The following is a 16,611-nucleotide window of genomic DNA, read 5'->3' as shown; positions in this document are numbered from 1 at the left end:
TAATATGAAATCAGTTACAGGTGTAATGCTATGAAATAGCATAGTGGAATGAATTATATCTGACAGGCTGTGCTTATTGCAGTGTCAGTCCAATCAATTTGGTTATGGTGTTGATCAGTTTTTTTGATATTTTAAATATTTTAAATATTGCTAGAAGCTAAGTTTTTGTCTTCAGATGAAAATTTTACAAAATCCCAGTTCACAACACAGATCAAAGAAGCCTTGTGTTTCCCAATAATTAATCATAACATACAACACCAAAACAGATTGTAAGTCTTATGTCATGATTATTTTTTATTATATTAAATAATAAAATACAGATGTATTTTACTATGTACCAGATTGATATAGAAGTACAGTGAAGAACACTTTAAAATTGCAAGCTTTCCACATTTAAACTTGATTCTGTTGAGGGTAAATCATACTGCTTATACTATCTTCAAGTATTCTATATAGTTTTAGAACTAATTTAGTAATCATTATTGTTTCCTTGTAAACAGCTGCCTGCAACAAGTTAAAAGGTCAAAAGTTGAAATACAATTAATTTTGAACAAAATCATTTAACAACAAGAGATTGGACCATATGATATGAAATTAACAATGAAATGCAAAAGTTTATGAACTACATGTATGTATGTCAATCTCATTCAAAAGTGGTAACAACTTTCTTTTATACCATAGAACACATGATCTATAGCAATCACATCAAAATGTCATGTAGTATGTTTCCTCAAATGTTATTGTATGTTTACAATAGTATTTAATACACAATGTCTTTTACAGCAGTTACAAAAAATATTCCTTGTTATTGAATATTTTAAGATTTTGAATAATAAAACATTCTGAAGTTTACTAAATAACTGACAGAAGCTTATAAATCCTACACAGAACTTCATCAACTTCAATGCTACAGAGTATATTTTGTTTGTTACCACTTTAGAGAGATCTGACATATTGTTTAAAAATTACAGTCCAATCTCTTGTTTTGTTTTTCTCTCGCTCTCATACAGTAAGTTCGGACATATTTATCTTTTGGTTCAGGCCACAATGATTTTGTTATTATCTCCCTTTAGTAAAAATTGACAATTAAAAAGTAAAAAAGCTACTGATGTTGACTATGTTAGCATCACAATCACAATATACCCTTAAGAAACTCACAAATACAACAATGGTGGAAATATTTGCATTTCTCTGGTGGTATTCAGCATTCATTCACAGTCATACACACTTTCATCATTTAACAAATATGTTAATAAGAACACTTTTTAATAACTTGTAATAAAACAATTAAAATGAAAAAAAAAAGTAAAATAAAATAAATGCATGACATAAAACTGTAAGCCTAGAAGCTCTATCTGTTCTCCTGCTTTCCACTTAATAATAAAATCATGATCACAAAATCTTAAAGATAATAAACATCAACAAATTGCTTTAAAAATACTGAAAGCTTACTGTAGGAAAATAGAACTGCTTCCTGCAGCTTAAACTACAACCTTTTAATAAAAATAAATTAATTCTACGTACTAAATAGAACACCGTGTCATGGTAACTAACATTGAAACACACTTCAATTAATTGTATAAAAGTTGATAAAGGTCTTAAATGACTTGCCAGTATTGTTTATAAGAATCGGAATAAATAATCTTAATTTAAATTCATTTCATTCATAAATTAAAAGGAAAATATGAACTTTTCATTTAATAATCTTTTAAAATATTGTTTTTAGAATCTATATAAATAATCCTTTTATCAATTGTGAGATCAAAATCGATTTCATTCATGAATTTTAATTTGTAACTTAAAAATATTCTTATAAAAGCAACATAATTCCAGAATTTTAACTTATTCATAATAAGTACAAATTACTGCCAACATTTCTTCAGTGTTACTGTTTAAATCAAGATATTAAATGAATTTCAGACTGCTAATTTAAACTTGTCCCTGGATATAATATAACATGAAACTCTGAAAGAAGAAAAATTTAAGTGTTTAAATTTTAAATAATTGAATAAGCACATACAATTTGTGTTTTATTCCAAATAAATTCAGGTAAACAGACCAAAATGCAGTGATAAAAGGAAGGAACCACAACACATCTGACATGCCAGGATCTACTACAGATAAGACACATCTATTTAATTAACTAAAAACAAACTCTTTCAATACCCAGTTCTCCATTCCATTTTAGGCAATTAAATGAGAAACTTTTGTATAAATTTTCAGCAAAACCAAACTTATAGTAAAAATCAATTAGATTTTGGGGGATAATTTCTATTTGAAAACATTACATTTAAATGTAATAAAGATTATATACAGTATTAAATGATTTAAGTGCATTTTTCTAGAAGTATCTACTATAGGTTAATATAATTATTTTCTATCAAATGGAAAAATTGTACCCCAAAATTAGAAAAAAAAAAAAAAATAAAAAAAAAAATAGAGATTGTACAGCTATACTAAATATATTTCATTTGAAATCAGTTGATGAAATTTTACATGATGACTTTATACTGCATTAATAAAAGCAAAATAAAATGATTTCTCCCTGAGTTTGATCCTTACTTCCAAATTTGTAGAAATGAATAAGGTCAAAAAGTATTCTGAAAAAGCTAAAATGACAAATAAAATTGCAAAATGAGCGAACAAAACAAAATAAACAAATTAATGAACACATGGGTAAATGTTATATGTAAAACAAGAGTTCACTCCCTTTTATCAATACACATGTCACATCTGCTGGGTTTGCCATTTCACATAATGTAAGTCATGACTGCTAATTAGTAAATGCCATAATAAAAAATCAATTTAATAAGAAGAAAGGAGAAAAAGATTTGATGAATCGAACTGGTAATAAAAGATTTTTAGACAACTACTTGCATCTAAACCAAACTATACAATATCCTGTTAGTACTGCTCTTTCAAATCAATAGGTGTTTCTGACAAAAAAACAACAACATTGAATTACTGCATTAAAATTCCTGCTCAAATGTATTGCATCTTTACCTTCTACATATGTACAAGACAAATTTCAATTTTCTTATATAATTTCTACATGTTATTTCAACAGCATCTCAAGATGTTTAATTCATCAGAGCTTTTAACATTTTGATAAAAATGCCAGTAATAAACATGTTGACTTTACAATCAAACAGGAAAAGTAAGGGCATCGAAAAATAGTGTGACGAAATGTTTGAGAAATTACTTAGAAAACATGTTTATAAAAGATAATATATTCATTAATATATCAGTGGTTATTCTTCTTTGAAAGATATTTACTAATACACATGTTACACATATTCAGACAACCAGAACATAAATTTTTTCATCTAAACTTTTTTTAATATGTTGCATGAAACTACATCAGAGATATTTCATAATTTTGAGATCATGACTATGTGTGACAGCAGTAAAAATGAAAGTTGTAAGTTGCTTCATGTGCAAAAGTTGCTACTACATTTGTTTATCAATTTAAAAGCCTTGATCAATAAATATCAATTTACACAATGTAGATCATATTTAAGTAATGTTTTCAAGTATTGAAGTACTTTATAAAACAATTTTTTTTTTCTTTAATTGAAAAAATATTAGTTATCAAGAGTTTATATTTGTGCACATGGCTTATCCAGACTGAATCAATAAAATATCACATAGAAATTTATACAACAAGTACTGACTGAAATTTATGAATGATATTGTCTCGAATTTATACCAAAATAATCCTGTTAACAATTAACAGTCTAAAATAAATGTATGAAAGGCAGCTGATATCAAATTATTAGGCAGTGAAAATTCTGTATATCTAGTAAGTAAGCCCAACAGAAGTTGTGCAACAGTACTGCTATTGAGGTAGCCTGATAAACTTTTCATAAACATTATAATTATTCAAAAAAATCAGTTTTGTTTTGCACATTTATGTTATTTTAGTATTTTAAAGTATTTTTTTTATACATGAATGACTGAAGAGTGACCAATCAGAATCTGGATTACACACAATGAAATACTCTAAATGATCAAGATAATATGTTTTATTGCTATTTTTTTTCCTTTGATCTTTCTGTGTGATAATTTTCTATCTCAAGCTACTTGACTGAGATAAGTTTATCTCAGTTGAGCATAGTGAGATTGTGATGACATCATTTATGTTACCTAGGAAAATACAGATATACAGATTATCTATGTTCTTTCAAGCTAGAGGAAGTTTCTTGGCTACATCTCATTTCAGGGCTATCACCCTTGCCCTTCAATGAGATTGTAGCAGAGAAACTCCCTCTTATTTTCAAAACCATAGGTAATCTTAATTATCACTGTATAAATACTATTTTCTTCTGTAAGTTATCAATAACAGAAGTTTCTCTTTTTCTTTGATCCTTATGATAAAACCTATTTGGACCTGTATATGAATTGAATGACAAAGATAAAATACATTTAGCAGTTCAGTTTTATAATCTAACCACAAGTGGTGTGCAAATTGTAGCAGTCCTTACATGTACGCAGCTTCTAATTTATTTAATCATGCATATTTTTAAACATTGTATTTCAATATTTAGCTTCTGATCAAAAGAGATATTTATAAAGACAAACAAAATGTTTTCACATAGCATCAAAGATATAAATTCTTACATAAGTAATTCAGTCTTGAAACAAGAAAAGAAAAACAGTAGCACCATTAAAAAGAAAGCTTAACAACTTAACAGAAACATAAAGAAACATTAACAAATGAAACCCTTATTTTATAAATGTACTGTATAAAAGGCGAGCATAGTATAAGATTAAAACAATAGGTGCATATTAAACTGGAGCACATACAACAATAGTGCTAAAAACGTACATTCACAGTTAAAAATATCATCAGTCTTACGGATTATGTTATATACCCACAGACAATTGCATAAGTCTGGTAACAAATAAAAATCCTCAATCCCACTCATCGAAAAATAACAATAAACTTAATCTTCACAGTATTCTGCAATCAATTTAATAAAATATATTACCAGAAAAACTTCTTTTATGTCATTTATTTATTGTGATTAATTGTGAAAAGACCAACTGTTTTTTTATTTAATTGCAGAAATTTCTTATCATTTTAATGCTTTATATAAAGGAATAGTTTGATTTTTTACCCCCTTATTTTGGTTGATGAAATATTCCATCATTTTTTAATTATTCTTAGATACTCTACCAAGTGTAGTATATTATATAAGGTAAATAAAAAGTGTGGTACATTATGAAAGGTAAATTAAACTTTATTAACTAAAAGGAGACAGCAAACTTAAGTTTTTTTTCCAAAATAATGTCTGTCCATCTTACAGCCAGTCTTAATTGATTTAAATATTGCTGTTGTAAAAACTTGAAATATAAAGTAACTGCCAGTGGGATTGACCAGTGGGATGGACAGTCATTTGGGTTTGTTTTTTTCTGGTCTTTATATTTTGGCTACTGTTTCTATATAGGATCGTAACAGTAATAAAATTGAAGGATTGAAAAAATAATTAGTATTTCAATAATTTTCTTTGATTCAGTTGCAGCAAGCAGTAATCTCTTAAAAAGAAAACCCACACTGCAGCCAAATCAAAGGTAGATACTTTTATCAACCTTAACATCCTAGATCTGTGAATTAAGTTATGGACAATACTTTAACATTAAATTTTATCTGTTATACAATATGATAAAATGAAAGCACTAAGTTTTCATGCACCAATACTTTACAGCACTTTTATAACAATAAATGGCTATACCTATCAATTTGTTTTTGTGAGTAGTCAATTAAAATATTGTCAAAATATTAAACAATGAATCAAATACCTATTTTGTTATTGCAAGACACAATTGTATTTTAAATTGTTAAAACATGTATGTATGATACATTAAAGGAATATACCTTTTAACCATACATTTGTGAAGATAAGGCACCTAGGGAAAATGGCAAAAAATAATCCTACACTCCATATAAAATATAGAATATTTTAACTCACATTTTAAGAAGGATATATACCTACAGCTGAAATCAATATGAGCTTATTTTATAATTCTTTCTGCTCTTTTTTGCTTAAAAGATAACTTTGGCTATGACAATTGATGTTCTAAAGGAATTGAAACATTGTTTTTTTCATTCAAAGAAATTTAGTTAATTGCATTTTAATTTAAGAATTAAATGACTATCACTGTTGTTTTTGTAATGCACTAAATAATCATTTTTACTTTTTATCACTGAGAATATACATGCACTAACATATGTTCAATTATGTTGGAAACAAGGTTGGATGGAATTAAGAAAATTAAGAAAATTTATAACATGAGATCAAAACATTTTCTAGTTAGATTAAAAAGAGATTCAACAAAATAGATCTACTATTCTTAACCAAAGAAAACTAACATAATCCTTAAGACTGAAGAAGTCAAAACATTAAGTCTTTACTACGAGGCTTTGTGCCGACCTCCACAGCAGCCACATGACACACCACATTTGTGGCATGCCATACATGGCCAGTAGCACCATAAGCACGGCAAAAAAAGTGAAAGAATAGTTAAAGCAGTCCACTTTTTACAATTTGTCCTATCACTTGTATCACATACACATGGGTGTCCATAATCACCATCGGGATCTGCCATACAATGGTAAATTATCCCTTTAGCACACCATACACAAGTCACATATTCAATGCACTTTTCTACTCCATCTGGAGCATCTTCACAACTTCCACGAGCATTATCGTCATGTGAAAACAGTTCCCGGCAATATTTGCACCGAGATTTCTGATTCTGTAACAAATGTGTACGATGTTTGTCTTTTTGCTTTTTCTTCGGCAATGGTGGATGTTGATGCGGTAAAGAAGTCTGACACTTGTGCATTGCTTCTCTCTTAGAAACAGGTTTTTGCACAGATTCTAAAGTGGGATAACTATATTCATGTTGATCTTTTTTGGCAATAATTACATATGAATATTCTTTCGTCTCAACATTATCGTTTTCTAACAATCCTTGATCTGACTTAGATCCCACAGAAGTCGGTTCATCTGATTTAATATATATTTCATCCTTTTCTAAATTGTCTGATTTAGAACTGTCACTAGGTGGCGATCTAGCGGATGAACGATGTGGTGAAGTGATATAATGCACTCTGTGCAGATGATGATGATTAGCATGTGAATGTGTATATGTAAATGGATCAGGCATTCCTGACACAAGAGATGAGGGTGACTGTGGTGTAGGACTACTAGTAGTTGTTGAAGTTGTACTTGCAGATTGTGATGATGAGTCTCGTCTAGGGATGGGAAGATCTAAAATCTGAAATCACAAATAAAACTATCATAAATTTACCACATATTCTTTATGGGCATACAATACAGTAACAGGGGAGGTAATGATGCTGCTAACGTAAAATGTTATTTTTTACAACGTCAAACTTTGACATATCGGGAAAAGACGCATTTTTCGAGTGATTCTATTCATTAGCTTCCAAACAAGTACATGGACACCTCCTTTTTAAACTGGCATTTGACTTGATACTGTATGAAGATTGTTTGTTCCAATTTTTATGAAGAAATCACAGATAATTTTTAAATTGGATAAATATACAGCAAAAAAATGAATTATTTATAAAAAATTATTACACAAATTAAGAGCATAACTTTATAACGTAGATATTCTAAATATGTTTACAAAAATCTGCATGTTTTTCTTTTGAAACAAAAAAGTAAAATATGTCCGTCCAAAGCATAGAAATGTCCAAGAAACCAAAATTTTAATTATATGTGTAAAATTTTGACCCCATATTGATCTTTTAATTTAGCACCTTTAAATTGACAACAAGTCACATAAGATTTCACTTGTCTTTTTCATACTGTTTTTCTATAGGCAGTGTTTCCATATTGGCATCCCTTTAATGATCTATTTTATGTCTACCCTTAACAGTTCATAAAATTATGTAATTGTTCTCAAGTGAAGGTTATAACTTCCTCAGACAAAGTTGACTTTTGATGGTTTTGTCTGTTTTGTTTAGGTCTTTATGGATTTAAAGCACTCCAATTACTTTTGGCTTTCCTAACTTTGAGTGTTTAGCGTACCTTTTGAAGGTTATGCAAGAAACATGTATTGTGCCCTGGGACATTATATCATAACTTTTTCAACAGGGTATTGGAATACGGTTACTATTTGAATTTTTAATGTTGTGTTTTTTTTCCATAGTTTTCATACTTTAAACCGCTGAGTTTCAGTTTTGGTTGATAACTTTCATATATTGTTCAACTTGTCAAGTGCTTAAGTGAATCAGCCTTTTCTCTATAATGAATAGAAAGTTGTACAACTAGTCAACACTCTTCTCAGCTTTTCAAAATCACTACGTCTCATGACTGTCTACTCCATATCCCATCTTCTACATTAAGTAAGCATTATTTGACACTTTTCCCTTACCGTACTTACAGCAAACACTTCTTCGTCACCATCTAGATTTGACAGATTAGAATTTCCTGAAAATTGAAAGAAAACTTCAGTTAAATGTATATATAAGATTTTTAACTAGAAGGATTATATATGATGGTCAGTATGAAAGAAAAATACAAGTTATAAATATAAATGGAGATGTGTTGTGTACAAAATGAGACAGCTACCCACCACAACAAAAAACTGATATCTAGGTCAACATATGTTGGTTTTTTTTTTATTAAATAGTCTCCTTTGCTGAAGGATTAAATATAATTGAACTCATATTTTGGGTTCCTTTTGAATTTAAATGAACATTTCATATCATAACAAACATTATCATTTTATTTTTGTTGTTACTTACTAAAATAGAGTTATTGGAAGTGATGCTCTTATATTGGTAAAATGAGGAAAAAAACTCTATCAAAAGTTGTATTTGAAAAGATAAGTAATCATTTAAGAAATAATTCAATATATATATATAAAAACAAGAGTGCACACGCTGAAATGTCTCGCCTTCTTTGCTAACCATTGATTTTATGTTGATAGTACTAAATATAAAGCTTTACTACAAGTAACACATGAACTTAACATGATCCAAGAAAATGAGGTCAAGGTCAGATAAACCAAATGAGAAATACATGTACACCTTACAATCATTCAATAAACCTATTGCTTATAGTTTCTAAGAAACAGTCTTAACCAAGAAAACTTAACATTGACTAATGAACCATGCAAATGAGGTCAAGGTCAGATGAACCATGCCAGACAGACATGTACACCTTAAAATCAATTTATGCATTAAATATAGTTGACCTATTGCTTATAGTACCAAAGAAACAAACTTAAACATGAAAACTTAACACTGACCAATGAACCATGAAAATGAGGTCAAGGTCAGATGATACCTGCCAGACAGACATATACACCTTACAATCCTTCCATACAACAAATATAGTTTATCTATTGCTTATAGTTGAAGAAAAACAGACCAAAACACAATAAAATGCTTCGCTGGGCGCAGCTTGATACGACCGCAGAGGTCGAACCCTGAACAGTTGGGGCAAGTATGGACACAACATTCAAGCTTGATACAGCTCTGAATTTGGATTGTGATTAAATATTTGACACAGCATAGGTTTCTGACACAGAAAGAATGTGGTCTAAGAACTTCAATTTTTTTAATTTACCTATTATGGTCCAATGTCCAAAATCAAAATACATGGTTAGATTCAGCATATCAAAGAACCCCATATATTCAATTTTTGTTGAAATCAAACAAAGTTTAATATTGGACCCCAACTTGGACAAACTTGAAAACTGGTCCCATAATCAAAAATCTAAACACATGTTTAGATTCAGCATATCAAAGTACCCCAAGAATTCAATTTTTGTTAAAATCAAACTAAGTTTAATTTTGGACCCTTTGGACCTTAATGTAGACCAATTTAAAAAACGGGACCCAAAATTAAAAGTCTAAAAACACGGTTAGATTTGGCATATCAAAGAACCCTAATAATTCAATTTTTGATGAAATCAAACAAAGTTTAATTTTGGACCCTTTTGACCTCAATATGAACCAATTTGATAGCGGGCCCACAAAATAAAAAATCTAAATACATGGTAAGATTCAGCATATCAAAGAACCCCATATATTCAATTTTTGTTGAAATCAAACAAAGTTTAATTTTGGACCCCAATTTGGACCAACTTGAAAACTGGGCCAAAAATCTAAAATCTAAATACATGTTTAGATTCAGCATATCAAAGAACCCCATATATTCAATTTTTGTTGAAATCAAACAAAGTTTAATTTTGGACCCCAACTTGGACCAACTTGAAAACTGGTTCCATAATCTATCTAAACACATGTTTAGATTCAGCATATCAAAGAACCCCAAAAATTCAATTTTTGTTAAAATCAAACTAAGTTTAATTTTGGACCCTTTGGACCTTAATGTAGACCAATTTAAAAAACGGGACCCAAAATTAAAAATCTAAATACACGGTTAGATTTGGCATATCAAAGAACCCCAATAATTAAATTTTTGATGAAATCAAACAAAGTTTAATTTTGGACCCATTTGACCTCAATATGAACCAATTTGATAGCGGGCCCACAAATAAAAAATCTAAATACATGGTAAGATTCAGCATATCAAAGAACCCCATATATTCAATTTTTGTTGAAATCAAACAAAGTTTAATTTTGGACCCCAATTTGGACCAACTTGAAAACTGGGCCAAAAATCTAAAATCTAAATACATGTTTAGATTCAGCATATCAAAGAACCCCATATATTCAATTTTTGTTGAAATCAAACAAAGTTTAATTTTGGACCCCAACTTGGACCAACTTGAAAACTGGGCCCATAATCAAAAATCTAAACACATGTTTAGATTCAGCATATCAAAGAACCCCAAGAATTCAATTTTTGTTAAAATCAAACTAAGTTTAATTTTGGACCCTTTGGACCTTAATGTAGACCAATTTAAAAACAGGACCCAAAATTAAAAATCTAAATACACGGTTAGATTTGGCATATCAAAGAACCCCAATAATTCAATTTTTGATGAAATCAAACAAAGTTTAATTTTGGACCCTTTAGACCTCAATATGAACCAATTTGATAGCGGGTCCACAAATAAAAAATCTAAATACATGGTTAGATTCAGCATATCAAAGAACCCCAAGAATTCAATTTTTGATGAAATCAAACAAAGTTTAATTTTGGACCCTTTTGACCTCAATGTGGACAAAGTTGATAACGGGGCCCAAAAATCAAAAATCTAAATACATGGTTAGATTCAGCATATCAAAGAACCCCATATATTCAATTTTTGTTGAAATCAAACAAAGTTTAATTTTGGACCCCGATTTGGACCAACTTGAAAACTGGGCCCATAATCAAAAATCTAAATACATGTTTAGATTCAGCATATCAAAGAACCCTAAAAATTCAATTTTTGTTAAAATCAAACTAAGTTTAATTTTGGACCCTTTTGACCTTAATGTAGACCAATTTGAAAACGGAACCAAAAATTAAGAATCTAAATACACGGTTAGATTCGGCATATCAAAGAACCCCAATAATTCAATTTTTGAAGAAATCAAACAAAGTTAAATTTTGGACCCTTTTGACCTCAATATGGACCAATTTAAAAACGGGGCCCAAAATCCAAAAACTTAATACTTGGTTAGATTCGGCATATTAAAGAACCCCAAGAATTCAAGAATAAAACCCCATTGAAATTGATCAAGAAATAAGCAATTTATACGAAGTATCTTCTTTTGCACAATACTGTGCAATTGAATATTTCTTGCTATTGTGCAATACTGTACAATTGACAATTTCTTGCTATTGCGCAATATTGTGCTATTGGATATTTCTTGCTATTGCGCAATACTGTGCAATTGAAGATTTCTTGCTATTGCGCAATACTGTGCAATTGAAGATTTCTTGCAATTGTGCAATACTGTGCAATTGAAAATTTCTTGCTATTGCACAATACTTATTATATAATAATTTACACATCCTGTTTGGTGTGTATCTCCTACCATATCATTATTATTTGCTTTTAAATATAAATCAGAAATAACCAACTTAAAATGGAAAATTTTAAAAGAAAAAAAAAAGGAAAAAAAGAAAAAAAAATAAAAAAAAAAAATTCCCCCCCCCCCCCAATTTTTTGAACCCCCTTATGATTCATCACCCCCAAACTCAATCCCAGCCTTCCCTTTGTGGTATGGTACCTTGCAGTACAATTTCAGAGAGATCCATACACTTGAACACAAGTTATTGTCTGGAAACTAGAAAAATGCTTATTTTTGGCCCCTTTTTGGCCCCCTATTCCTAAACGTTTCGGGCAATTACCCACAAACTCAATTCCAGCTTTCCCTTTGTGATATGGAACCTTGTAGTACAATTTCAGAAATATCCAAACACTTACACACAAGTTATTGTCATGAAACTAGAAAAATGCTTGTTTTTTGCCCCTTTTTTGGCCCCTAATTCCTAAAATTTTGAGGCAATTACCCCCAAAATCAATTACAGCCTTCCCTTTGTGATATGGAACCTTGTGGTACAATGTCAGAGAGATCCATACACTTACACACAAGTTATTGTCTGGAAGTTACAAAAATGCTTATTTTTGGCCCCTTTTTGGCCCCTAATTCCTTAACTGTTGGTACCATAACCCCCAAAATCAATCCCAACCTTCCTTTTATGGTATTGAACCTTATGGTAAAATTTCATGGAGATCCATTCACTTAAACTAAAGTTAGAGTGCGAAAACCAATGTGTCTTCGGACGACGCCGGACGACGACGACGACGACGACAACGACGACGACGACGACGACGCCAACGTCATACCAATATACGACCAAAAAATTTTCAATTTTTGCGGTCGTATAAAAACTTAATACTGAGAAATGAACCGTGAAAATGAGGTCAAGGTCAAATAAAACCTGCGAGACTGACATGTTCATCATAAAATATTTCCATACACCAAATACAGTTGACCTATTGCATATAGTATTAGAAAAAAAGACCAAAACTCAAAAACTTAACTTTGACCACTGAACCATGAAAATGAGGTCAAGGTCAGATGACACCTACCAGTTGGACATGTACACCTTACAATCATTCCATATACCAAATATAGTAGACCTACTGCTTATAGTATCTGATATATATGGACTTGACCACGAAAACTTAACCTTGTTCACTGATCCATGAAATGAGGTCGAGGTCAAATGAAAATTGTCTGACGGGCATGAGGACCTTGCAAGGTATGCACATACCAAATATAGTTATCCTATTACTCATTATAAGAAAGAAATTATTATTACAATAAAATGCTCCGCAGGGCGCAGCTTGATACGACCGCAGAGGTCGAACCCTGAACAGTTGGGGCAAGTATGGACACAACATTCAAGCTTGATACAGCTTTGCATTTGGATTGTGATTAAATATTTGACACAGCATAGGTTTCTGACACAGAATGAATGTGGTCTAAGAACTTAAAAATTTTAAATTGGACATTCACCTATTTTGGTGTAATATCCAAAATCTAAATACATGGTTAGATTCAGCATATCAAAGAACCCCAAGAATTCAATTTTTGATGAAATCAAACAAAGTTTAATTTTGGACCCTTTTGACCTCAATGTGGACAAAGTTGATAACGGGGCCCAAAAATCAAAAATCTAATTACATGGTTAGATTCAGCATATCAAAGAACCCCATATATTCAATTTTTGTTGAAATCAAACAAAGTTTAATTTTGGACCCCGATTTGGACCAACTTGAAAACTGGGCCCATAATCAAAAATCTAAATACATGTTTAGATTCAACATATCAAAGAACCCTAAGAATTCAATTTTTGTTAAAATCAAACTAAGTTTTATTTTGGACCCTTTGGACCTTAATATAGATCAATTTGAAAACGGAACCAAAAATTAAGAATCTAAATATACGGTTGGATTCGGCATATCAAAGAACCCAAATAATTCAATTTTTGATAAAATCAAACAAAGTTTAATTTTGGACCCTCTGGACCTCAATGTGGACCAATTTAAAAACGGGGCCCAAAATCCAAAAACTAAATACACGGTTAGATTCAGCATATTAAAGAACCCCAAGAATTCAAGAATAAAACCCCATTGAAATTGGTCAAGAAATAAGCAATTTATACGAAGTATCTTCTTTTGCACAATACTGTGCAATTAAATATTTCTTGCTATTGCGCAATACTGTACAATTGACAATTTCTTGCTATTGCGCAATATTGTGCAATTGGATATTTCTTGCTATTGCGCAATACTGTGCAATTGAAGATTTCTTGCTATTGCGCAATACTGTGCAATTGAAGATTTCTTGCTATTGTGCAATACTGTGCAATTGAAAATTTCTTGTATTGCACAATACTTATTATATAATAATTTACACATCCTGTTTGGTGTGTATCTCCTACCATATCATTATTATTTGCTTTTAAATATAAATCAGAAATAACCAACTTAAAATCGAAAATTTAAAAAAGAAAAAAAAAGGAAAAAAAAAAAAAATCCCCCCCCCCAAATTTTTTGAACCCCCTTATGATTCATCACCCCCAAACTTTATCCTCACCTTCCCTTTGTGGTATAGTACCTTGCAGTACAATTTCAGAGAGATCCATACACTTGAACACAAGTTATTGTCTGGAAACTAGAAAAATGTGTTTTTTGGCCCCTTTTTGGCCCCAAATTCCTAAACGTTTAGGGCAATTACCCCCAAACTCAAACCCAGCTTTCCCTTTGTGATATGGAACCTTGTAGTACAATTTCAGAAAGATCCATACACTTACACACAAGTTATTGTCCTGAAACTAGAAAAATGCTTGTTTTTTGCCCCTTTTTGGCCCCTAATTCCTAAAATATTGAGGCAATTACCCCCATCATCAATCCCAGCCTTCCCTTTGTGGTATGGTACCTTGTAGTACAATTTCAGAGAGATCCATACACTTGAACACAAGTTATTGTCTGGAAACTAGAAAAATGTGTTTTTTGGCCCCTTTTTGGCCCCCAATTCCTAAACGTTTCGGCAATTACCCCCAAACTCAATTCCAGCTTTCCCTTTGTGATATGGAACCTTGTAGTACAATTTCAGAAAGATCCATACACTTACACACAAGTTATTGTCATGAAACTAGAAAAATGCTTGTTTTTTGCCCCTTTTTTGGCCCCTAATTCCTAAAATTTTGAGGCAATTACCCCCAAAATCAATCCCAGCATTCCTTTTGTGATATGGAACCTTGTGGTACAATGTCAGAGAGATCCATACACTAACATACAAGTAATGTCTGGAAGTTACAAAAATGCTTATTTTTGGCCCCTTTTTGGCCCCTAATTCCTTAACTGTTGGTACCATAACCCCCAAAATCAATCCCAACCTTCCTTTTGTGGTATTGAACCTTGTGGTAAAATTTCATAGAGATCCATTCACTTAAACTAAAGTTAGAGTGCGAAAACCAATGTGTCTTTGGACGACGACGACAACGACGCCAACGTCATACCAATATACGACCACAAAAATTTTTTTGCGGTCGTATAAAAAATGTGGACTTTTTTTTCAAGTAGTCACTGAACCATGAAAATGAGGTCAAGGACATTGGACATATGACAGACGGAAACTTCTTAACATAAGGCATCTATATACAAAGTATGAAGCATCCAAGTCTTCTAGCTTCTAAAATATAAAGCTTTTAAGAAGTTAGCTAACGCTGCCGCCGCCAGATCACTATCCCTATGTCGAGCTTTCTGCAACAAAAGTCGCAGGCTCGACAAAAATTATGAATGTTAGCACTGCAAGGCTTGAGACAATCTCATTCAATGTTTTCCTTTGTTGTTTGAAGAATAAAATTTGTATATTGAATATAGATGACTGTGATTCATAAAAACTTCATACAGGAAGTAGACAACGAAAAATGGTTTCTACAATGTTCAAGTGTCTAGAGATTTGAAATATCTCAGCAGTTTTTTTGGAAACTGCATGTGAAACTGGACTGGACTTGAAATCTTTTTACTTCCCTATGAAATAATCCATTATACTGTAAAAAAAATTGCTAACTTCAAAAGAGGTCAGCTAAAAGACAACATTTACATTAGAGGATGTGTAAGTTTGTTGACAGATACTCACCATTACAATATCCATGAGAAAGCAAGATAAAGTAATAGAAAAAGAAATATGTTAGATTATTGTGAACATTCAATATATCTATGATGTCTAATCATCAACACTTAAAATCTCTTCCAGAAATAATCTGAATTTTTTTATATCTGAGAAAAAGTTCTTTTAAGTGTACCGGTACATGTATAAAGACAATAACTCCATTTAGTAAATATGTTTTAAAAAGTTTTGCAGGTTTTTCCCTTTTAACTGAAATACTTCACTATAATAACATATGCTGCCAATTAACCATGCAAAACAAAACACGTCAAGAATTAATTCGGTAAATTTTTGCTGCATTTCTACATACATAATTAAACTGTCCGCCACCCAACCCCATTTCCCAAAATTTGTATCTGATTAAAGTATTAACACATGGATGTTTTGTACAGTTTGCTCTTGTGTTGTTCTGTTGCACCCCAAACCTTACGTTTAGGGGAAAGTTGGGCACCCGCTAACTTGTTTAACCCTGCCACTTTCTG

General features: G+C 31.0%; 1 protein-coding gene across 2 annotated transcripts in view; it reads right to left on the bottom strand.

The window, feature by feature from the left end:
- Positions 1-267: 267 nt before the first annotated feature.
- LOC127698401 (sprouty-related, EVH1 domain-containing protein 2-like) overlaps positions 268-16,611 on the bottom strand; it is a 39,485-nt gene continuing 23,141 nt past the window's right edge. The window contains exons 4-5 of one of the 2 annotated variants that reach the window (XM_052201863.1): positions 8,410-8,465; positions 268-7,284 (exon numbers count right to left, since the gene is read on the bottom strand). In XM_052201863.1, the coding sequence (XP_052057823.1) occupies positions 6,415-7,284; positions 8,410-8,465 (926 nt within the window). In that variant the 3' untranslated portion in view covers positions 268-6,414. The remainder of the gene's footprint in view (positions 7,285-8,409; positions 8,466-16,611) is intronic. The other variant, XM_052201864.1, reaches the window with a different exon arrangement.

Source organism: Mytilus californianus, unplaced genomic scaffold (genome assembly GCF_021869535.1).
Source record: "Mytilus californianus isolate M0D057914Y unplaced genomic scaffold, xbMytCali1.0.p SCAF_4, whole genome shotgun sequence".
Lineage (NCBI taxonomy): Eukaryota > Metazoa > Mollusca > Bivalvia > Mytilida > Mytilidae > Mytilus > Mytilus californianus.
Note: the sequence above shows the minus strand (reverse complement) of the source record. Positions and strands in the feature narration are given on the sequence as shown.